The sequence below is a fragment of the Panulirus ornatus genome, chromosome 19 (assembly GCF_036320965.1).
Source record: "Panulirus ornatus isolate Po-2019 chromosome 19, ASM3632096v1, whole genome shotgun sequence".
Taxonomy (NCBI): domain Eukaryota; kingdom Metazoa; phylum Arthropoda; class Malacostraca; order Decapoda; family Palinuridae; genus Panulirus; species Panulirus ornatus.
This window is the reverse complement of record NC_092242.1, coordinates 69,331,517-69,355,408: the sequence shown is the minus strand read 5'-3', so window position 1 is coordinate 69,355,408 and position 23,892 is coordinate 69,331,517. Positions and strand designations below refer to the sequence as shown.

At 41.1% G+C, this 23,892-nt stretch overlaps 1 protein-coding gene and 2 non-coding genes across 3 annotated transcripts; 1 reads left to right on the top strand and 2 right to left on the bottom strand.

Annotated features, from left to right (window-relative positions):
• The first annotated feature begins 2,322 nt into the window (after positions 1-2,322).
• TRNAV-AAC (transfer RNA valine (anticodon AAC)) lies at positions 2,323-2,395 on the top strand. The gene has a single exon. It is a non-coding gene; the product is annotated as a tRNA-Val (tRNA).
• Positions 2,396-3,518: 1,123 nt separating this feature from the next.
• On the bottom strand, positions 3,519-3,591 carry TRNAV-AAC (transfer RNA valine (anticodon AAC)). Its single transcript has one exon. It is a non-coding gene; the product is annotated as a tRNA-Val (tRNA).
• Positions 3,592-4,835: 1,244 nt separating this feature from the next.
• Positions 4,836-16,924, bottom strand: LOC139755296 (uncharacterized). Its single transcript, XM_071673406.1, has 8 exons — positions 15,568-16,924; positions 12,272-12,427; positions 11,600-11,683; positions 10,758-10,892; positions 7,837-7,926; positions 7,099-7,317; positions 6,754-6,983; positions 4,836-5,160 (listed from the first exon to the last, which is right to left on the bottom strand). The coding sequence occupies exons 1-8, from the start codon at positions 16,774-16,776 to the stop codon at positions 5,037-5,039; spliced, it is 2,247 nt and encodes a 748-aa protein (XP_071529507.1). The 5' UTR covers positions 16,777-16,924; the 3' UTR covers positions 4,836-5,036.
• Between the last annotated feature and the right edge of the window lie 6,968 nt (positions 16,925-23,892).

Sequence of the window (23,892 nt, the reverse complement as noted above, 5' to 3'; positions counted from 1 at the left end):
CCCAGTTTTCAAGTAAGTATTTAAGACTATATATATATATATATATATATATATATATATATATATATATATATATATATATATATATATATATATATATATATATATATATATATATATATATATATATATATATATATATATATATATATATATATATATATATATATATATATATATATATATATATATATATATATATATATATATATCCCTGGGATAGGGGATTAAGAATACTTCCCACGTATTCCCTGCGTGTCGTAGAAGGCGACTAAAATGGGAGGGAGCGGGGGGCTGGAAATCCTCCCCTCTCTTTTTTTTTTTTCCAAAAGGAGGAACAGATGGGAACCAGGTGAGGATATCCCACAGAGGCCCAGTCCTCTGTTCTTAACGCTACCTCGCCTAACGCGGGAAATGGCGAATAGTTTAAAAGAAAAGAAAAGATATATATATATATATATATATATATATATATATATATATATATATATATATATATATATATATATATATATATATATATATTCACGAAGAAAAATAAAACAAATTATGTCCCGAATGCACTTCCATGCATCACATCTTTCGTGTATTACATTTACCCCGAAGATGTGTTGTACGAGAGTGCACTTGGGACTTATCCTGTGTCATTTTTCTGGATCAAGAGCGTACAGCCTCTCATTTCGGTCAAATACATCCTTTGACCCAAGTCAGGTATATCTTTCTGATTTTTTGGGAAGGTTATTGGCTGGTTTAAAACTTTCGTTATAAACCGGTCAGACCTATCAAGAGGCGGTCTGCTCACTGGCCCTTCTAACTCTCCCCAATCATTACCTGGTCCTCATAGGTTAGGGATGAGGCTATTGTACCATCCCCGCCACCCTCACCATTATCATCTGTGGATTGAATCTGTGAGGGATTTAATGCCTAGTTTGATGGAGGAAGGCAGCAAACGCTTCCGCACTAATATCAAGGTTTATTAGATATATCATTCTTGTACATTTTTGATCCTTCTATCTCAATTTACACTATCACCACACACACCTCACGTGTCCATTCAAGAAGAGGCTGCGACAAAGTCATGTATTTGATCTGATCAGCCATGGACAAGGTAAATGATACTTATCTCCCTCTTGTCAACGACTGGTGACAAAATGTTCCTTATCATGGTGACTGTGTCGTTACAACATTATCTGTGGCAACCGGAGGTGTCGACCAACCGTATAGATGTTATACACTATGTTATTCTGCCATATTTTGATGATTTCTGCACAAACGCAAATGTACCTAAGCGCTATACACACGACGAGGTGACACGATCACTTATGGAGACATCTCACACCTGATTGTCATTAGCAGTAACCGATATCTGGTATCTCGTTAGTAAGCTCCCTCATGATTTGTTCCTTGGTTGTTTTATTATTCTTAGATGTTCTTTCGATACTTAAGACAGAAATAGTACACTGTGTAATTACAATGTATCTCGATGTTTGAGCTACCGATCTACTGAGTGTACTATAAAGATTTTTTTTTTTTCATCGTGTACAAATCTTTTCAAGCACTGTTTCGTTCTGTTCAGTTTACAACTAGCTTGTTGATGTGTGTAAGAAGCCTAACGCAGTCTTCAAACAATGATGAGACCATATATCATTGAGAAGTTTGTAATATTTGATGTGTTCAAAATTACTGAGGTAACGAATGCTGAGACTTTTGTAGATGGTGAAACAATGACGCATATCCATACCGAAAGCAAGATTTGTATTTCCATAGTAGTTTCCCCTATCAATTTCACAAATGGCATCATACAGAGAAAACGTACCTTTGATAGGTGTAACTAGTATATTTTCAGTGATATGTAGTATTTAGCTTCAAAAGATCTAGATTTTTCGATAATTACAAGCTATTACTGTTGACTGAAGAGGTCAGACTTACATTGTATACGTTTACAAATAAAGTATCGTAATCCTTAAGCTGGAAAATTAAAGTCATGGTTATCTTATTTGTATTCTTATTTTCTTGTAGAGACAAGACATACCACGGGCAATACTATACACCATTCAAATGCCATCCCAGGTGCAAGAAAGTGAATTAAAAGGAAAAAGAGAGTAGAGATCAGTCAGTGCTCTTCAGGTGTTTGTACGGCTGACCCTTAAAGAAAGAGAGGTTATACGGAGAAGGAAAAACACTGGGATAAAGGGCATTTCTTTTTAGCCATACCACCACTCTTGCTCTAACACGTCTGAGGGTAAGTTTTCGGTCACTATCGTTGGTTATGTTGGCCAGTTACCTCTCATAAGTAATACCAGTCTGAATGGAAGAAGAATTGTGCTGATGGTGTAGTGGTTATCACATCTGTCTAACACACAGAAGGTCCCAGGTTCGATCCCTGGTGAGCACAGCAAAGTTTCTTACACCCACATAGTACTGAGGCATCTCTGAAGCGTAGAGGGTCATCTTAGATGATACAGGTATAAGAAGTATGTCATCGTGGATGGAAGTAGGAAAGTACCTTTTTATCTTCCCTAGTTCAGGGGTAAGTGTGCTACAACCCGCCAATCTAACGACCCGGGGCCGGAATCTTGGACAGTGTAGCTGGCTCACAGCCAACCCAGCTATTCAGTTCTCCCCTTTAGGACTGGTCGATGAAGAGGGACCTGGCGTAAATCGGGGAATATACATGTGGGTGTATGTGAGATTACGAGACGCAGCAACACGAGTGTAACACTCTCTCACCACAATACCTTTGTAGTAGGTATATCCCCATACGACATCACTATAGGACTTTACCTACAGTGTGGACTTACGAAAGAATGGATCGGATGTTTATCCTCAACCAACTGGTACTTTGCTAATAATTCGCTCAGCAAATAGACTCAAAACATAGGAAGACTGCTGCCGCGTATATGGTGTATGGTGATGTCCTTTGTTGGTCAAATTGGTGAATGTTACTGGGATGGTCTGTTATTTACGATGCCGGGCTCCGTCATCCAGGTGGTAACGTAGATCATCCACCGTTATAGAAAATAACTATCTTGGCCAAATCAAGTTCTTGCTTTTCCCTTGTATAATTATCTGTTTACGTAGAAAACGTATTGTTCATGATGTTTCTTATTATGAATATTTTCATTTTTCCTTTATTTTTTCCTCAACAATCAGCACCTTAACATGTGGAGTGTGACCTGACTTATAATGGCCAGGTCAAAGGCTAGTGACGTCGAAGAGCGTCGTGAGGATGAGCTTATGCAGAGTGAAATATTAATGTATGTCTGCCGAGGACACGTGTAGCAGAAATTCAATTGTCGAGTATGAAGTAGATTTAGGTCTATCGTGCGAGTATTGTAGATGCGTTTGGTGGTGTCCCTCGAAATGAACGTGGTACGGTGAGTGATTGGAAATATACTTATTTCATTCTCTCGCAAACCTTAGCGTATCTCATCGTAATTACTTCTTTGTAGAGTCTGGGAAGAGAGGTTTATTGTTGCAGGATTCCTTCTCTTAGAAAGAATAAGAAAAACTAACGCTGTGCTCACCAGGGATCGAACCTGGGACCTTCTGTGTGTTAGACAGATGTGATAACCACTACACCATGAGCACATGATTTTGGATTGTGTGCGTATGTACTTGTCTGTAATCATTATCTGTAATTAAATACTTGTATTCGGGATTTGAGTTTCATCTTAACCAGTTACCCAGTAAACGTATTTCAGCCCAACACTCACCAGCTAAATCATTTTTCACAACCAGTCACCAACTAAACCCGCGCTACCCAACCAGTCGGCAGTTGATTCTAATCTCAATGGATGAGTGGTTGGGTGATTACCCTACATGTCACCCAGCTAAACCCGTGTTACCCAGACAGTCACACGCTCTTGTCAGGTCAGCCAACAAAAGGCCACGAAGAATCAGATCCCCCAAACAGTAGATCACCACAAATCGCGAAAGGAAAGCCATTCTTTCCCCTAGTAGAGTCGCCATGCCTATTGCTGTTGAGATATGTAACTCTTCCACTCACATAATCAAATATGTACAAATACCAGGAGGATTTAAGATCTCTGCGTGAAGCGTATGATAGAAAAAAATCGTATATTCTGTATTCTTCGTGGCGGAACGAGTCATCGGAGCCAAAGCCAAATATTTGTCTTGGTCGTCAATGTGGACAATAGATACACATATCATGGAGACCCACACAATTGCTTATGAATACATCACGTATATTGGTAGCATTTGTAGAGGCTTATTGTACACATTAAACGCCTTTTCTTCAGTTCATAGCTTTATCCAAATATGAGTATCATATCCATAGGAAATACAAGCAGAGTATAATGATTTAAAAACATGGAAGTTTTCCATTTGATACACATTTTGAAGACAGAGGTCACTTAGAAAGTAGCGCTAAGAACAGAGGATTAAGCCTTACAGGGAATATCCTCACTTGGCCCCTTTCTCTGTTCCTTCTTTGGGAAAAGTAAATTAACAGGTGGGGAGGATTTCCAGCCTCCCGCTCCCTCCCCTTTTAGTCGCCTTCTACGACACGCATGGAATACGTGGGAAGTATTCTCTCTCTCTTATCCCCAGGGTTATATATATATATATATATATATATATATATATATATATAAATATATATATATATATATATATATATATATATATATATATATATATATATATATATATATATATATATATATATATATATATATATATATATGTTGGATCAAGATATTCCTATGAGTCCATGGACTCGTAGGAATATATATATATATATATATATATATATATATATATATATATATATATATATATATATATATATATATATATATATATGTGTGTGTGTGTGTGTGTGTGTGTGTGTGTGTTCGTTGAAATTTATAGGTATGTATATGTGTGTGTGTGGACGTGTATGTATATTCATGTGTATGTTGGGGGGTTGGGCCATTCTTTTGTCTATTTCCTGAAGGAATTGATATATGAACTATGCAGCTGAGGATAATGTAACGTGTTCTCTCAAGAGTTTGAAGTGGACGAGTAAGTTGTTATACAGATGGCGTGGGCGGGATTAGTCCTCTGCATCCGACAGCAGGTATGTCAAAATCAGGGATGTTGGGCATCCCCGGCCTGGCCTTGACTGTCCCATCTTGAGACACATCCAAAGGGTACCTGGTGAACGAGTAAAGTAAGACGTATTTTTGGCAGAAAAAAATACAAGAAAGAAAAACAGGAAAACTCATCACTTGGTATAAATGACGCCTTATCATCGTCTGAGAAAATCAGTCCGTTGATTCAGTGCGAGTCTTCATCCGACACAACTCTGACCCAGGTACTCTTATAATGGACTGGCATAATGCTGTAACGTGGGGTTACATGTTGAGCAGAGACGTTGCTGTATTGTTGACATGCTTACCTGTACAATTGGGTACTTGAAAAGGGTATGATTTACTGTTTATGTATCGGCATGATCTTATACCATCAGTTTTTTGTTATATCAAAGAAAATTATACTGGCCATATCACACCTACGCACCTCTTTCACACACACACACACACACACACACACACACACACACACACACACACACACACTATAAAGAAGAGTATATTTGAAAGGAGTTTTGCATCAACTTGTATGGGGAGTTAGAGAAGTTCCTAAGTTAATCTGATATGAAGCTGATGAAATTCAACCTGAGAAAATGAAAACTACTAAAGACAGAGTACGATGAAAGAGGACCTGGCTATGAATATCACGAAGCAGGAAATAAGATGAAGGAATCTGTACCTGGAGGATGACTTCGACTTTAACCTGTCCCCAGAAGCCCACATTAGTAGAACACTAAACGTAAACTAATGAGGAAGGGACCCAGTGAAAGAAGGCATCGATACGCACAGTATGTAGTAAGCAATAAGCTGAATGATCTGTGTGGGATGGGGACTAAGGAATCGACAACGTGCAGGAACAAACCTGTAGCCTGAGCTCCACCTTAAGAGGATTGGCAAAATATCAAACTATAACCTGACATATAAGAGAATTACATTTAAGCAAAGATAAGGATTTAATCTGGAAACCATTCATATAATATTCGTGAGATAAAAACTGATCAATGCTTCTCATGTTTGGTCACTTCACTTAAAGAAGCACAAAGAACTAATAGAGAAAGTGAAGAGGAGGAAAACAAACGTGTTATTGGACTTAACAGATTTTTCATCGTGAAGGGTTTTGCCCTTCATGACAGGAAGAAAAGTGAAAGTTTATTTGATCACTGTCTTGAAGCTTCTAAGTCAATTTGATGATGGCAATGGTGAACAGTTCTTCGAAAGATGCAAAGATAGAATAAACAGGAAGAAAGTTGTTAGAAAACATGTAAAGAAGGACGTTTATGATATCATAGTAGAGGATGAATGAAAAAGAATGAAAGTCATAAAATTGTGAATACTGAGGGTATACCCGTTTAAAAGGCTGCGTGAGGGCAGGGAAAAAGATGGACGCCCACGACTCAAATGTATAACTACTCCTCCCCACACTTTACAGAAAGGTAATTCAAATAGGACGCACACATACAAGCAAACACGTTCCCTATAAGCCACACCCTAGTTCACCTTGACACACACACACACACACACACACACACACACACACACACACGTCCCTGCTCTCATACACAGATATACCTCATCCTCTATCAGACAAACCCCTCCCACATATCACCTCCCACAGACCCCCCCCCTTTCAGTATCCAACCTTTCTCACTGAAATTACCTGAGGAAGCGACTTCTAGGCTCGCTGTCTGAGTCATCTCGGACGTAGGTCTCAAGGGCGTCGTCAGCCAGCTGTTTGAGCCTTCTGACTGCGGCCAGAGAGGCAGGATCAGCGAGGTCGTCCTCCTCCTGCGACAGACCAGTCGTGTGCTCAGCCCACAAGGACTTTCGGAAGTCCCTCACCACACCGTCCGTCACAGCCTCTTCGTGGCTGTTGCTCCCCTCTCGCACCTGAGGAGGGAGGGAGAGTAGAGGTCAATTATGTGTCAATAATCACCCAATCGTATCAGCCGGAGCTATACCCGTACCAGACGTCTAGATCATAGTCATAAGAACACACACATACCTGACAAGCAGACACGGCCAACTCGGTATCACGGATACCATCGAGCGACCTTTGGTTGAGGTTGGCTGAGCCCATCAGTATGTGAGAGTCGTCGGCCAACGCCATCTTAGAGTGGACGTAGATAAGGAAACGAGACCGCTGTCGCCATTTCGACTCCTCGCTGCCAGGCCTCGGGGTCTCGACACCAGCTGACCGCGCCACTCGTGTTCGCGACTCTTTCTACAGAGGCACAGAAGGGCGTGAGGAAGCAGAAGTGACTCGGAGGAAGACATGGGAGGAGTGCCACACAGAAATGCTTGGAATATGGGACATGAAATAACTTAGATATAATCTAATCATTATAGATAAATCACAGAATCATGAAATAATGCAGAACTTCATACTGATCTTCTTACTGCCTATGTTAATGGGTCTGTTCGAACTGAACCTCTTTTCCTTCTAAGAGATGAATGAGAGGAACATCAAATAGCATTACGTATATGACTTAATAATCAGTGACAGGACTACACTAGATTTTTAGTACTTTTGACTGGTATCATTTGCCTGACCTAGGGGTCACTGGTTCGTTCATGGCATGAAAGAAGTAGACACGGAAAAAGAGGGAAAAAATAATGGTCTCTTTCTAAGAGGATAGAAAACTTTCTAAAGCACTTTCATTCTTATCTCACAGCAGTAGTTATAAGTTAGTCATCCTTAAAACAGTTACCATTTTCTATCGTATTTTTACGGGGACTTTACCTTTCCCAGGCAGAGGATCAGGAGGTAGTCGGTCGGGTGGTTTTTGGACCCCACCTCCTGCAGGGCTGCAGCGATCCTCTTGTACATCATCTGAAAACAACAAAAGATAACATACAGGCAAGAGCGCTGTTTTTATATATATATATATATATATATATATATATATATATATATATATATATATATATATATATATATATATATATATATATATATATATATATATATATATATATATATATATATATATATATATATATATATATATATATATATATATATATATATATTATCCCTGGGGATAGGGGAGAAAGAATACTTCCCACGTATTCCCTGCGTGTCGTAGAAGGTGACTAAAAGGGGAGGGAGCGGGGGCCTGGAAATCCTCCCCTCTCAATTTTTTTTAATTTTCCAAAAGAAGGAACAGAGAAGGGGGCCAGGTTAGGATATTCCCTCAGTGGCCCAGTTCTCTGTTCTTAACGCTACCTCGCTAACGCGGGAAATGGCGAATAGTTTGAAAAAAAAAAAAAAAAAATATATATATATATATATATATATAAGAGTGAGTGCTCAAATTACAGAGGTATAAGTTTGTTGAGTATTCCTGGTAAATTATATGGGAGGGTATTGATTGAGAGGGTGAAGGCATGTACAGAGCATCAGATTGGGGAAGAGCAGTGTGGTTTCAGAAGTGGTAGAGGATGTGTGGATCAGGTGTTTGCTTTGAAGAATGTATGTGAGAAATACTTAGAAAAGCAAATGGATTTGTATGTAGCATTTATGGATCTGGAGAAGGCATATGATAGAGTTGATAGAGATGCTCTGTGGAAGGTATTAAGAATATATGGTGAGGGAGGCAAGTTGTTAGAAGCAGTGAAAAGTTTTTATCGAGGATGTAAGGCATGTGTACGTGTAGGAAGAGAGGAAAGTGATTGGTTCTCAGTGAATGTAGGTTTGCGGCAGGGGTGTGTGATGTCTCCATGGTTGTTTAATTTGTTTATGGATGGGGTTGTTAGGGAGGTAAATGCAAGAGTTTTGGAAAGAGGGGCAAGTATGAAGTCTGTTGGGGATGAGAGAGCTTGGGAAGTGAGTCAGTTGTTGTTCGCTGATGATACAGCGCTGGTGGCGGATTCATGTGAGAAACTGCAGAAGCTGGTGACGGAGTTTGGTAAAGTGTGTGGAAGAAGAAAGTTAAGAGTAAATGTCAATAAGAGCAAGGTTATTAGGTACAGTAGGGTTGAGGGTCAAGTCAATTGGGAGGTGAGTTTGAATGGTGAGAGGCTGGAGGAAGTGAAGTGTTTTAGATATCTGGGAGTGGATCTGTCAGCGGATGGAACCATGGAAGCGGAAGTGGATCATAGGGTGGGGGAGGGGGCGAAAATTTTGGGAGCCTTGAAAAATGTGTGGAAGTCGAGAACATTATCCCGGAAAGCAAAAATGGGTATGTTTGAAGGAATAGTAGTTCCAACAATGTTGTATGGTTGCGAGGCGTGGGCTATGGATAGAGTTGTGCGCAGGAGGATGGATGTGCTGGAAATGAGATGTTTGAGGACAATGTGTGGTGTGAGGTGGTTTGATCGAGTAAGTAACGTAAGGGTAAGAGAGATGTGTGGAAATAAAAAGAGCGTGGTTGAGAGAGCAGAAGAGGGTGTTTTGAAATGGTTTGGGCACATGGAGAGAATGAGTGAGGAAAGATTGACCAAGAGGATATATGTGTCGGAGGTGGAGGGAACGAGGAGAAGAGGGAGACCAAATTGGAGGTGGAAAGATGGAGTGAAAAGGATTTTGTGTGATCGGGGCCTGAACATGCAGGAGGGTGAAAGGAGGGCAAGGAATAGAGTGAATTGGAGCGATGTGGTATACAGGGGTTGACGTGCTGTCAGTGGATTGAATCAAGGCATGTGAAGCGTCTGGGGTAAACCATGGAAAGCTGTGTAGGTATGTATATTTGCGTGTGTGGACGTGTGTATGTACATGTGTATGGGGGGGGTTGGGCCATTTCTTTCGTCTGTTTCCTTGCGCTACCTCGCAAACGCGGGAGACAGCGACAAAGTATAAAAAAAAAAAAAAAAAAAAAAAATATATATATATATATATATATATATTCTTTCTTTCATACTATTCGCCATTTCCCGCATTAGCGAGGTAGCGTTGAGATCAGAGGACTGGGCCCTTGAGGGAATATCCTCACCTGGGCCCCTTCTCTGTTCCCTCTTTTGGAAAATCAAAAAAAAAAGTGAGAGGGGAGGATTTCCAGCCCCCCGCTCCCTCCCCTTTTAGTCGCCTTCTACGACACGCAGGGAATACGTGGGAAGTATTCTTTCTCCCCTATCCTCAGGGATAATATATATATATATTATTATTTTTTATTATACTTTGTCGCTCTACGTATATGGGAAAAGCAGATAACAAAAGATCTGATGAACTGTATCTTCTGCTGCACTATAGTCTATGTCTTTCTACTTTGTTATGGTCCATGCTCTTCTACTTTACAATATTCTGTGCCATTCTACTTTACTATGGTCTGTGAGTCTGTACCCCTCTAGTATACTAAGGTATGTTCTCCTCGACTTTGGTATGGTCTATATCCTTCTACTTTACTATAGCTTGTGTCCTACTTTACTGTGGTATGTGCCCTTCTACTGTACTATCCTGCTTCAACCAAAGTTAGGAATAAGCTCTCATATAAACTCGTCATGGATCATCATATCTCCTGTTTCATGTCATTCTCATGCATTCCTTTTTAAGATCGACTGGATGACAGTAAAAAAACCATCCCTAATGGTCAGTCATTAACAGGGAAAACAACAAGTAAATTATAGCCCACTCATCATGCAGCCCACCAAAGGGGAACTTTATAGGCAAGTTTTTTCCTGAACTTGAATTAGTTGGGCTTTATAGTAAACTTGTATATTACATACCTGTATGGTGAGGTGCTGATAGTAAAGGATGGTTTTCATGCTGCTCCTGATGATGTGTTCGTCCGGGTTCCCTTCTGGAATCATAGGCAACAGGATGTACGCGCGGAATTCCTTGCCTGCTCGGATCTTGCTAACCTGAGGTGATAGAATTCAGTCAGGTTGCTTCGCAGTCTGTTTACGGTTATACACTGTGAGGTGGGGAGGCTGTGGCGTGAGGAGATGGGGGTTAGGGGAGCGATTCTCGAGTTAACTGGAGTTGTAGAGGTCATTCAAGATCATCTCAGTACTGTGTTACACCAAGGGTCAAGACCAGACCAAGGGTCAAGACCAGACCAAAGGTCAAGATCAGACCAATGGTCAAGACCAGTTCATGCAAGACGTCAGCATTAACCTCCTGGCGTGTACCTGACTTTTTTTGCCACAACCCTTCACTCGAGTCCTAGAATTTACGTAACGAATAACTTTAGTGATAATTTCCTTCAAGGGAATTAAAAGGATCTCTGTACGATTCTTCTTTGCTTTGTCCACTGGAATTATTGTAGTAATTGGAAACACTTGGCTTTCCATTTCGTAAACTATTATTATCGATTGGTGCCTTTTACACTACTTACTTTATTCATCAGTAATCAGCAAAGGCTCAGAACCATATTTCTTTTCCCTTGATGATTGCTTAGGAACTTATACTCATTGGTAAAGGCAATAATCATTATCCTCTCTTCCTTCAATGTATGACTGTCAACATTGTCCCTCCTGTTCTGTTGAGTCGCCCCTACCAGCCCCGCACCCTCCCCATCGTCCATAATCCCGACGACCCTTCACCTCATCATCCTGGTACTACTCACCACTCGCTCAGCGATCTCGAGGGGCACCAGGTTCCTGGCGCAGTCTTGGTCCTTCTCCCATGCCTGCGAAGACCCGATGAAGTACTGCGGAAAAGGGGTGGGTGGTCAGTACGGTCTCTCTCTCTCTCTCTCTCTCTCTCTCTCTCTCTCTCTCTCTCTCTCTCTCTCTCTCTCTCTCTCTCTCTCTCAAAAACACTTGCACAGCTCTACATAAAACTTCGTTAGAAAAGCAAACATTCATTTAAACCAAGAAAATCGAGATTACAACAATATTTCCGGTCGTAACAACAAAAATCATGATGATTATGATCACTTACTAACTTTATAATCTTAACTTTTCCGAGTTTACTATTCGCTTATGAAACAGGAAAGGTGATTTGCATTTCTCCCTCAACTGTTTCATGACGTCAGGGGAAGCCAGTGTTACAGTACCCTCAGAATTGAGAAATCTTATGTGAAGTTTAGATTTTTCAATTGATTTGCTCAGATTCTTTGTCCCATGATCAGTATCAATGTATCAGTAATGGTAGATGGTGGATCAGTTTGATAATGTAAAATTGAAATTATAAAGAAATGCACACACATAAACAAACAAATATACTTTTCACACACACACACACACACACACACACACACACACACACACACACACACATGAGGGAGGATACTCACCTGACTCTCAATGTAGAGGAAGTTCTCGGCTCTCCTGACCAGCCTTACTAAGGCTGTGTGAAGACTTGTGTCAGCGAGATGGCCACCAGCGCTGTCCAGCAGACCGACCCGACTACTGTCGAACTCGGCCGAGTCCTTATCGATGGATCTCACCACCTGTGGCAGGACAGGGAAGCTGGCTCAAGCTGGCTGGGAAAGGTGAGTGAAGGTCAGGATACTGACCTGACTTGGGAAGGTTAGAGTCCCGACTGGAGACACTACCCGACCAAGTGACCTATATATGTATGTACACAACTTCTAACCCTAACAGCACATGTTATGAACCTGGATATCTAAATAGTTCTCCCTATCCTGATCTTCCTCTTCTTCCCCTTCTTCTTCTTCTTCTTCTTCTTCTTCTTCTTCTTCTTCTTCTTCTTCTTCTTCTTCTCCGTCCAGCTTAGCATCGTTTGTGGACTTACCAACATGAGGGTCGAGCTCCGGCGCTTCGAACCAATACCCGAGGCCGGCCCCGTAAATTCACAGACAGCGACGTACACCACACAATAAATTCCTACAAAATTCCAAATCTGTTAATACACGGCACCATCACATCCAGGCATTTTTAAAGCTAAGAACGTAAGAGGCCAAAATTAAACGTTTCACAATCTTCTTAAAGGTTCTTAAGAGCCAACATACCCACACGATACTGAAGCTAAGAGTCAGCACATCCACACAAACTGGATATATCCACACTATATTAGAGTTCTGAATGTAAATGTATGACGCCCATGACTAAGAATATACGCGGCCAATATATATATATATATATATATATATATATATATATATATATATATATATATATATATATATATATATATATATATATATGTATTGTTACGAACACGTGTGTGTGTGTCCACATGTTCGTATATGTGTATGGTGTGTCTTTGTGTATGGTGTGCCTTTGTGTAGGGTGTTGTTGCTATCGGCTCGGACCTCACTACCCTGACCGAGTTATTTGTCTTAGTAATTCTGTTTTGAAGCAGATGTTTACCAGTCCTCCAGCACCCGAACCCTTATCAGTGGCGTCAGGTCAAGGCGTGGGGTCAACTACGGAGTATGTCATCCCGTACGTTCGCTGTTGACGTGAACAAGGGAACAAAGGAGTTTGAAATCACGCAAGATGAGGGCCGGACCTTAGGCCTCCTCCAGCCAATCACGTTGGGATGAGGGCGTGACAATCAGTCTTTTGACCTATCAAGGGCAATTGTGTTATTTCGACCTATCATAGCCATAGTGGCGGGTCAAGGCGTGGCTAGCTGTTCCTGCCTGGCTGGTCCTTCACTTTAAAGGCTCAAACGATCGTCTGGGAGTCGATTCCTTCAGCAGTCCCGAGCCCAGCAAGGTAATGTAGGCTTTCCCTGTCTCGAACCCCGTAGCCACCGCTGCCCTAGTTTGTAAGATGTTTGCTGTGTCACGTCAGGTTTAGCTAAGTGTAACGGTGATGTTTACCGTGTCACGTTAGGTCTAACTAAGTGTAATGTTATCGAACAAATTGTCATAAAGAAAAGAGATCTGGTTTGAAATCTTACCTGGAATGTAGAACGTGGAATATTGCATGTCAAGAGTTAACGAAAGTGTTTGTACCCGATCAATTTGCTTGTCATCTTGTATTCTTATTTCTTGTATTATAAGTAGATTTAACCCTGGTGTTTGTTTTAATCCCATAACGTTCAGACAGTGTTATCCTGTGTTGTTTAACGTCACAAATCTAACGTCCTTGCAAGACAAGGATCAGCATAGTATTTGTAACATATGTATGTTACTGGCGACCTTGCCCGAATAAGTAATTGCGTTCGAAATGATATATATCCAGAGTTCAAATGTTACATAGCCAGAATAACAACACAGACGTCCGTCATACTCGTATCAGATAAAACAAAACTAACGCGCGTTCTCTTACGACAGATGCCTGGGACGTGTTTCCCCACTTGGCTAGAGAATTCCCGTTAACACGTCATTCGTGATCTTGACATTCTATGTTGAACTACGCGTTTTCTTTGGTTCTCTAGAGACAAAACATGGAAATGAAATGAAATGTCGTAACCGTACAGTAGTGATTCGTAAGTAGGGCTAGAGTTTTAGATGTTTGTATTTGTGAACACAACAGAATTTCATCTTAATAAGTATGGTGGCACATGTGCGGTGAGCGCTACGCGCTAGCCCCAACCCCGTCTTTTGATAAAACTCTTTGAAACCGACTTGTAGAAACCCTGATACGACCAAGGGGCCTCGATCCGGTGGGAGGGGCATCTTGTCCAGGTGTGCTGCGAAGATTACAAGGGAAGACAAGGTAGAGTTTAAATAGGGCCAACACATAGACGTTATAGGAAAAGAACATGGCACCAGAGTAGAGACTGAAGAGGACAGGGGCTCCGGAAAGAAGAAATCGGGGTTGACAAGAAAACGATCACTGTGCAGACCTTAACAAACCAGTCACATTGTACCCCGCATCTGAACACGCTAACCGTAACGTCACTGAATACCTTAATTCATAATCCTAAGAACTTTGATTCGTCCCCAGGTAAATTTCATCCAAATCATTGTGAATGAATTATTCAAATATGATGATGTGTTTAGAAACGATGACCTAAGTTGACGGTGCTTCCCGGATCTAAGTCAGCTTAGGTTAGAGGTGCTAGGTTATGCCACTTGCAGCTGCTGAGTTTTGCCACTTGCAGTAGGATTGTCCCTCTACAGCGACTGAGAGAAATCATTGAGTGAGTTTTCATCTGTGTGTGTGAGGCATATTGACTTACCTGTGCAGTGCCTTATTATTAACATTACCTCAGTAAATATATCATGACGAACAGCGTGATGTATATAACAAAACTTACAGAATATTATGTATTCATCCACACCCTTAGCTTAACAAAAGAGCACAATAAACACCAATTCCTGGAAGACACTCTGGGTCGCGAAGTAACCGATCAACATTCCTCGGGTTTGTGGTCAGCAATGATAACAAAGAGTGGAATATTTCCACGTGCATCAGTTGCTGTAAGTGGCGAGGTGCAGGAGGGAAGAAAGAAATCAAACCACGTGCTGGCGTTGCCATTTGTGATAGTCAAGTGGTGAGGTATTGTAACTTGTAGGATAAACGTTTTGCCAAATGTCATCTGAGTCAAGAGATAATATGTAGGGAGTGAGAGAAGTTGTGTTCCTATATGTGTCTTGGGTCAAGTGATAATGTGAGAGGAGAAACCATGTCGAAAGATTCAGCAAGATCAAGCTTACTATATATATCTTACCTGTATCTGCCAAGTGACGTCACCCGTCGGTCCTGAGGAAGGTTTCAGGTCCTCCTCAGACAAGGGAAAAAGGAGATGAACATTCTTCGAAGCTTGTTTTCGCCAACGTTCCTCGAAGTTCCTGAGAAGGTCGATGGCCGCTTGTCCAGTGAGACGTCCGTGAACGTCATGCCAGGGTTCCCGGGGTCCCTGACTCTCTTTGACTTTGATGAAGCCGTTGTGGAAGTCACCGCGGTGCTCTCCCAAGAGTGTGGAGAACAGCTCGTGCTCCGGCGTGTCCCATCGTCCTGCAGTCAAGTCCAGACCTCCCAGGAAAGCCACAATGTCGTCTCCGCCATCGTCTGCAACTAGCATTTTTTGGTGATGTGTCCAAACAACCTCCACAAGCTTATCCCTCAAGAAATTGCTTCCGGTCCGTGTTCGCCTCGCTTTCTGCACGTGCACACCTGTCTTTTCGAAATACCGGTCTGTGTCCTCATCGAAGGTGCCAATGAGACCTGCACACAGTCCCGCCGAGAATTTCTCGTTCCAAAGCAGAAGTAGCACTCTTACACCTTCAGCTGCCTTCTGTTTCAGCAGCTCTCCCAGCGTATCCTTGTCACGCTCTAGCCGTGTGCCCGTCCATAGACTCCAGGCGGCGATGTAGATAAACTTTTTTGCTCGGCGTATTGTTTCTGCCATAGCAACGAAAGCGCCATCACTAGTACCAACAATGCCAGGGATCTTGGTGGCGTTAGCGTCCTGATACAAAGTCAGAGATCCACCTTTTCGCATCTTGTAGTAACCCTTGGGCACTTCGATGCTCTCTGCGCGTGCCTGTGCTGCTGGGGTGTAATTAATCTTCATGTTAATCTTACCTTTACCGCCATCGAGAAATACGGGACCATCCTTACGCCAAGCTTTGTCATGATCACCCACAAGTACGCGACCGCGACCAATCATCTCAGAACGCAAGTGATCTTTGTCCCACACAGTAACTTCAAGGAAGTCAGCAGACTGATAAACAGGGAGGTACACTCGTTCATTCCAGATCGGGCTGATGGTGTTATTGCGGATCCTTGTCTGCAGAATGTTAGTTGTTCCAAGATTTACATCAACCCAAACGTCCGACCAGTCGCCCGGGATTATGTTAAACAGTGCATTATCTTGATCGACCAGGTCTTCTCCACTAACAACTTCGACTTCCAGATCTCCGTGAATCAGTGGCATTTTCGGAAGGGGAGGAGGAAGCTTGTCGCCTGAAGGATCTATATCCAGGGTATATCAATATCTAGTGATAACCAGTGATAACTGTCAGGAAGGTAGATAAACGCGCACGTATAAGAAGCTGAGGTACCATCAGCGGCTCGTGCCTCACCACCGCTCGACTGCGTCTTCGCCTCACGGGCCAGGATATTTAAACCTGCCCTAAAGGTCTGATGTTTCCGGTGTTATGTACACAGTGACCAGATGAAAGATTATGTAGAAATCTTGAGATGCAACAGCTCGCCGTATAAATTCAACACAACTGAAATGTTTCTTCTGTAGCTCCAAACATTCTTTCATTCACCTTTTGCAAAGAATTATAAAAGATATTTTGCCATGAACATTACTGCAAGGTGAATTACATAGAATTGCCGATGATTCAGAGTAGAAATACAGAGAGGAAATGGGGTAATTGTGAAGAAGGCAACTCAGAATAACAGGGGTAAACACAGTGGCTTCCTCAGCTCGAAGCTATAATTGTATTGCTTATGAAATCCCACGGAATATTCCCGGCACCAAATCAACTCCTCTCCACGTTATGAAGAATACCAAGAGCTGTAACGCCTATTGCCTTACCTCTTCCTCCATTCCAACTGCCAGACAGGAGTATGGTAATCCTCCTCCTACACGCCGTTATGACATCATGCATGCAAAGCCATTATTCAGCAGCCCAGCCTCCTCGGCTCTCTCCCTATCAGTCGCTCCGAGGAGGGTCAAAGGTCTTAGTTATTCCACCGACGTTTCCTTAAGGTTGTGTAAAACAACGAGGAATAAAAGGTTCTTTATACATCAGCTCTTTAAGCAGGACTCTGATGAAGTCAAGTCGTGAACGTCAGTATTCTATCCGTATTATTTTCTACTTTTTTAGACATGATTTATAGCCAAGAATATACATCGAAGAGACGAAGCTTCGTCTCTTCGATGTATATCAACTGACTTATATTTCTCTCTTGTCCCCAGGTGATGTGATTATTACACGAAAGTGCACTTGGGAACTTATCGTGCTTCATTTTCCCCGTGGACTCATAGGAATATATTCATATGTATATAGTTATCCCTGGGGATAGGGGATAGAAAATACTTCCCACGTATTCACTGCGTGTCGTAGAAAGGCGACTAAAAGGGATGGGAGTTCGGGGGCTGGAAATCCTCCCCTCCTGTTTTACTTTTTGAAAAGATGGAACAGAGACGCGGGCTCATTGAGGATTTTACCCTCTCTGTTCATGAAGCTTCCTCGCTAATGCGGGAAACGACGAATATGTGCGAAAAAAATTATCTATTGTGTGGATGTGTTTGGGCGAGCTGATACACAGCTATTTACACGTATATATAAACACAAAATACTATTAGAAATAGGGTTAATCCATTAGAATACGAATGAAATTTTATGTAAAATTTTTCTTTTTTATAGATTCCCAACAAGAAATCGTTTTCTTTCATAGGTGCTCCTGTTTCCTAAGTGCGCAAGGTAGCGCGAACATGTGAATTACCCTAAAAGACCACAATAATATTCGCTTGGCTCCTTCATCCGTTTTTTCTTAGGAAAAGTAACACAGGAGGAGGGAGGATATCCAGTCCCCCACTCCCTCCTGTCTTACTCGCCTGCAACACGCAGGAAATACGTGGGCAGCATTCTTTCTCCCCCATCCCCGAGGATAAACAAATGTTTTGCACAATAGATACTAAATGGTGTTAATAGAATAGGGTGGTCGTGTAAAAACTGTAGGTACTTTTTAGAAATGTTGATTGACCGTTGGTCGATTATAGGCTACATACGAAGACGCCTAGTAAGGGGTTTATGGGAAGATGAGTATCGTACTAATAGCCATTTGGAAAGAAGGAAGTGGGTGGCAGGGTTGTTGGTATTCTTCATGACGCAGAGAGAGGCTGCTTTGGGGATTTCACAGGCTGCATAATAATGGCTTCAAGACCGGAAAGCCACGGTGTTTACTGCTGCTTCTCCGAAGCAGCTCCTACAGTTTTGCTTCATTTCCCCTGTACATTTATACTTTGAATCGCCGGTATTTTTAGGCATTCTATCCTATAATGATGACAAGATATCATGATTCTTTGCATAACGTGATCAATGATTTTGGAGCCTACAGGAGATTTGTGTCTACTTGATTTAGTATGTACAGTGGACTTCTGCAGCTCAGGACATCATTATGCTGTATAAAGTTTCATCTGGTCACTGTGTATTCTTCACTGGAAACATTCATTACAAATTTAGATATCGTGGCGTAGGGTGACGCAGTCGGTGACGCAGTTGAGCTGTGACGAGAAACGGGTCGTTTGTGATTCAAGCTGATACCTCTTTCAGACTGTTGTCATTGAATGTAGACATGCGTATAGAGGCTGTAGACCCTTCAGGAAACGAGCTATCCTTCTGGGATTACTACTACATGGAGATCAAGGGATGGAGGTTGCTTGTGGAAAAGACACGGTCGATAGATTCAGTGTTCAAATGTGTAAGGATTCAAGAGGTTCTAATTTTTCCCAATAGAAATGGGACCCCTTCCTCAGTACAGTGAGGTAACTGCAATACATTATTACCAGTTGTAACAGGCTAAATCATTGCAGGCATCAATTGACAATTCTCCATAAACAAAATCTCCAGACTTTAACAACTTCATAATTATGTTTTGATAATCCGACGTCATTAATAGTCATATAATTTCACAGCCTAAACGTAGAGTATTTTACATTTTTTGGGTATAACCTTCAAGAGTACCCTTTACCCCTGCACAACACATTTCACATTTTTATCATCTTTAGAACTTACTCCATGCTCCCAACAACTCTTGCAGCCGAGCTTTGATCTAGACTGATATCCTTGCGCTTAATCTTGTTTCACTTATAGGATCCAACACTCTCTGTACATCATATCAGTTTGTACTCCAAACTTAACCCCTTTGCCCTACGCCGCAATGTTGGTTCACTTTTCCTCTTCTATTGGTATTACTTTGGTTTTTGCTCCCGAGATCTGGCTGCTTGTGTACCCCTACTACAAGCTACACCAAGCAATACTCGGCAAACCGCTGCGTCAGATGATTATTGTAGCCATCAGCAACTCGAAGGGTGGGCCTTTTGATACCTGCTTTCCCAACGCGTCAAAGCTTTGGAACTCTCTACCTTCTCATGTCTTTTCCCAATAATTATGATCTGGTACATTTCAAAAGACAGGTATTTCACTTCCTCCAAAATTCATAAATTCTTTTCCTTGTCTTTATTTTTTCCGTTTCATAATTGTCTCTATATTTTAATGAAGGCCAGGTCTTGATGTGGACTTTTGTCCGTGACTGGAACCATCAATATAAAAAAGAAAATTGTTCTTCATGTTCCCTCTCTTCAGTAGCTCCTTTGATTATAGAGATAATACACTGTTTTACATTATCCCGGGCGACTGGTCTAACGTCTAGGCATCTTTTATTCAAAACTTTGGAACAATATACATTCTGCACACAGAGATCCGCAAGATTGTCACCAACGTCAGTCGGCTGACTTTCTTGAGCTTAGTGTATGAGACAAAGATCACACTTTCTGAGTTGATTGGTCGCATTCGTGTGCTTCTAGGTGATTGTTATTACCACAGTGTACCCCCAGCAGCACAAGCACGCGAAGAGAGCATCAAGGTGTTTAAGGGTTACTATAGGATGCGAAAGGGTGGACCTGTGACTGAATCAAGACGCTAACGCTACCGAGATCCCTGGCACTGTTGGTACTAATGACGCAATAATGAAAAAAGCCGTCGAGCAAGAATGCTTATCTTACATTGGCGACTGGAGCCTATGGACAGGCACATGGCTGTAGCTTGACAAGGGGGACGCTGGGAGAGCTGCTGAAACAGAAGATAGCTGAAGGTGTTAGGGTACTAGTCCTGCTTTAGAAATAAAAATATTCGGCGGGTTTGTGTGGTTTCCTCTTTAACTTCATCAAGGAAACAGAACAGTACTTCAAAAACAGGAGTCCACTTACAAAAAGCGAACCGAAAATTGACAGGGATCGATCCGTAAAAGCAAAATTTCTTGGAAACTCTGAGGCACATCACCAGAAAATTGTTAATTGCAGACGATGGTAAAGACAATGGCTTTTCTCGAAGGTCTAGGAGGCTTGACCACCGGTGGCACGATGACACACATCGGAGCATCAATTCTTCACGCTCTCAGGAGACCAGCTCGGTGATTTTCACAGCGGTTTCATTAGTACTTGTAATGACTCATGAAACAATTCTCAAACCACAAATTATTTAGAACATATTATATAGTAAACATATGAGCATTTTATCCTAAAAATTACACATGAATTTCACGGATGGTGAGACAGTAGTACACATTCTCAGTGACGGCAATATACTAAGATTTGGCTTCACGATGCTTGGTGCATAATCCGTCATGGCTTCAGTGCAGTTAAAAAGCATTCTTCCAGAAAATAAGTGGAATAAGATAACTCATGTAGACACAAACTTATTAGTTTTCCATCATAATATCATGGTGGAAAACCTTATCCGCGAGGTTCCACAAAAAAAGACAGCAGACACTACATGTAGCCTGACTCAGTTGCTAGCAACCCCTGTTCGTATCAAATACAAAGGATGTAAACTTTGCCATCACATTTGCTGTGAGATCCCGTAACACTGCATACTAGATTGAATTAAGTGTAAATTGAATTAAGAGTATTTTTTTCATTTATAATGGTGTTCTGCCTTACATATTTGAGAAGCTTTATGGCTTCACTAATGTTGCTTATTCATTCATTATGTAACTTAATCAATATGGTCCAGGTTCTGAGCCGTTTTTTGCACTGTCTCTCCTCTTTTTCGCCATCACTACTAGGATAGGTAAGAATGCAAATAAATGTGCCGCTTTTAACTCTAGAAATAGAATGATCAAATGAATCTTTATTGAACTTTAGGTGTGTATTTCCGACGCAAAATTTATAGCCTGAAGTTTGTGATGGTAACAATGTGTGCCATATTCCCCTATTCTAGATTATGGTTACTTCTTGAAAATAATGGTATAATTCATAAGAAATAAAATCATTCTTATTAGTAATATTAGCATATATATATATATATATATATATATATAAGCATAAATAAAGAATTATTTTGATATTATCTACAGTTATATGTTGAAGATATTGAATACAAAACCTTGAAAAACCTTAAGGATGCCAGCCAAGAACGTAGATTAAGATTGCTAGTTCTGCGGTTTCCACGCCAGTTGGGCTAGTTTTGAAGCTAATGTTCGGAAAACTGGGTTTATGGGCTGTGAATTTTTTTTTTTTATCGATATTGCATCTGGTCTACTTTTTGAGGTTTGAGATTTTCTCATGTTGAGCGTCTTCCATTTAAAAATTTTCATTCTTTAATAGAAAAACTACTAGAGATACCCAAGATTTTAGCATACATACCTTACTACGAAAATAGCTTGTTACAACCGCATGAGTATATATTGAGCAATGCGTCTATTTAAATATCCTTATACAGTTAGCAGCTGTTCCTTTTTTTAGGTAACCCTGTGGCTTGGGTCTTTGTCTGAGAACATAAATGGTTGCCATTTACAAAGGCAGATGTCAAGCGATGTCTGGTCACATTTTCACACACGTCTCTTGCAGGTTGTGCTTAAAGTACACTAAGAGGCCGTTTTGATATGTTATCACTCGAAAGTGATAGAGAGAGTGACGAAGTGGTTAATGTGTAAAGAACGTCATAGCAAAGCATGAGAGAGAGAAATGGGCGAAAGATTAAATTGGGAGAGTACCTGGGGCTGAGGCTAAAGGCAGCTGTCAAAATCTAACATTTTGAAGAGCACATTCGATGGCGTAATTATGCACAACACTGAAAAATAATGCTGATCCTTTTTCCTTGAAGACAAACTTGAAGATCGTGGCAGACTTGAGTAGCAGTTGCATGCATAGTCATCGAGTTTTCAGATGGTGTATGTTGAATAACGATATTGAGAAGGAATTGTCACTAATCTTCCCTGCGCATGATGGGACGCTGGATTTCGAGGAGAGTTAGCCAGTGTGTAATGTCATGATCAACATTACGCATTAGTGGTACACTGATATAGCACATTTCCTCCCAAAGCTATTCTACATAAATGAAGTTCAGGGGTCAGCTGAAAAATCTCTTCCCACCACTTGCATTTGGTTAGGTTTCTACGTGGACAAAACATAGCTTAATATTGCCAAGGAAAACGTTTTGGGGCAGTCGCTTATTAGAATTTGGTCGTGTATGTGTGTGTGTTTTGGGGTAATGAAATCTCTTAAGATCGTGATGGAAAGCTCATGAGTGGTGTATAAGAACACATTTTATCTAGGTCAAAGCTGTTTTGAGGTTATCTGAAAGTTAAATTCCTCCTAGCATATGTCAGCTTTTCAAAAACTGAATGCAACGGTCGCGCACAAGTCAATTTCACGATGAGATCGGCGACCAGTTTTTAATAAATTAATGCTATTTGATAACAAATTCCTACGAATTCCTACTGCGAAATTCTGCCATGAAGCATCGCTGGGGAATATCGCTCACCACGTATGTTTGTTTGCCAATACTGTTATTACCTGTTCCTACAAACTTTGCATAGTTTTTAATCTTGGTTTCATGTTAAGCCAAATTTCTAGTCTTCTGTTGAAGATTTCACCACTCCGTGACTCCAAACAGAGCACAAGAAATCACTTTCACCAGAATATTCCCCATCGTATGCACGAAAGACTTCCTGACGCTTAATTCTATTAGGACATCACCTTTCTCCAAGCTGTACCAAAAGTTCAGCCGTCTCTCGTTTGGTGCTGTTTCCCTAGTTAGGGAACATTTTAGTGGGTGAATAGTGTGAAGAGGACACTCCATCTCCTCACGAATGCTGATTTTCTCCTCTTGTATCATTCTACTAACACTATGTCATCAAGAAAACATCTTGATATACTTTCTCTTGTTTCTCCTGCCGATTAATTGACGGTTTGAGAAACAGAATATTAGTTAATCGTTGACTTCATTGTATCATGAGATTAGGCTAGTTTTTGGCTATTATTTGGACAGCTATGGCGATATAAGTAGTATGTGAGGTGGCAACTCTGGGG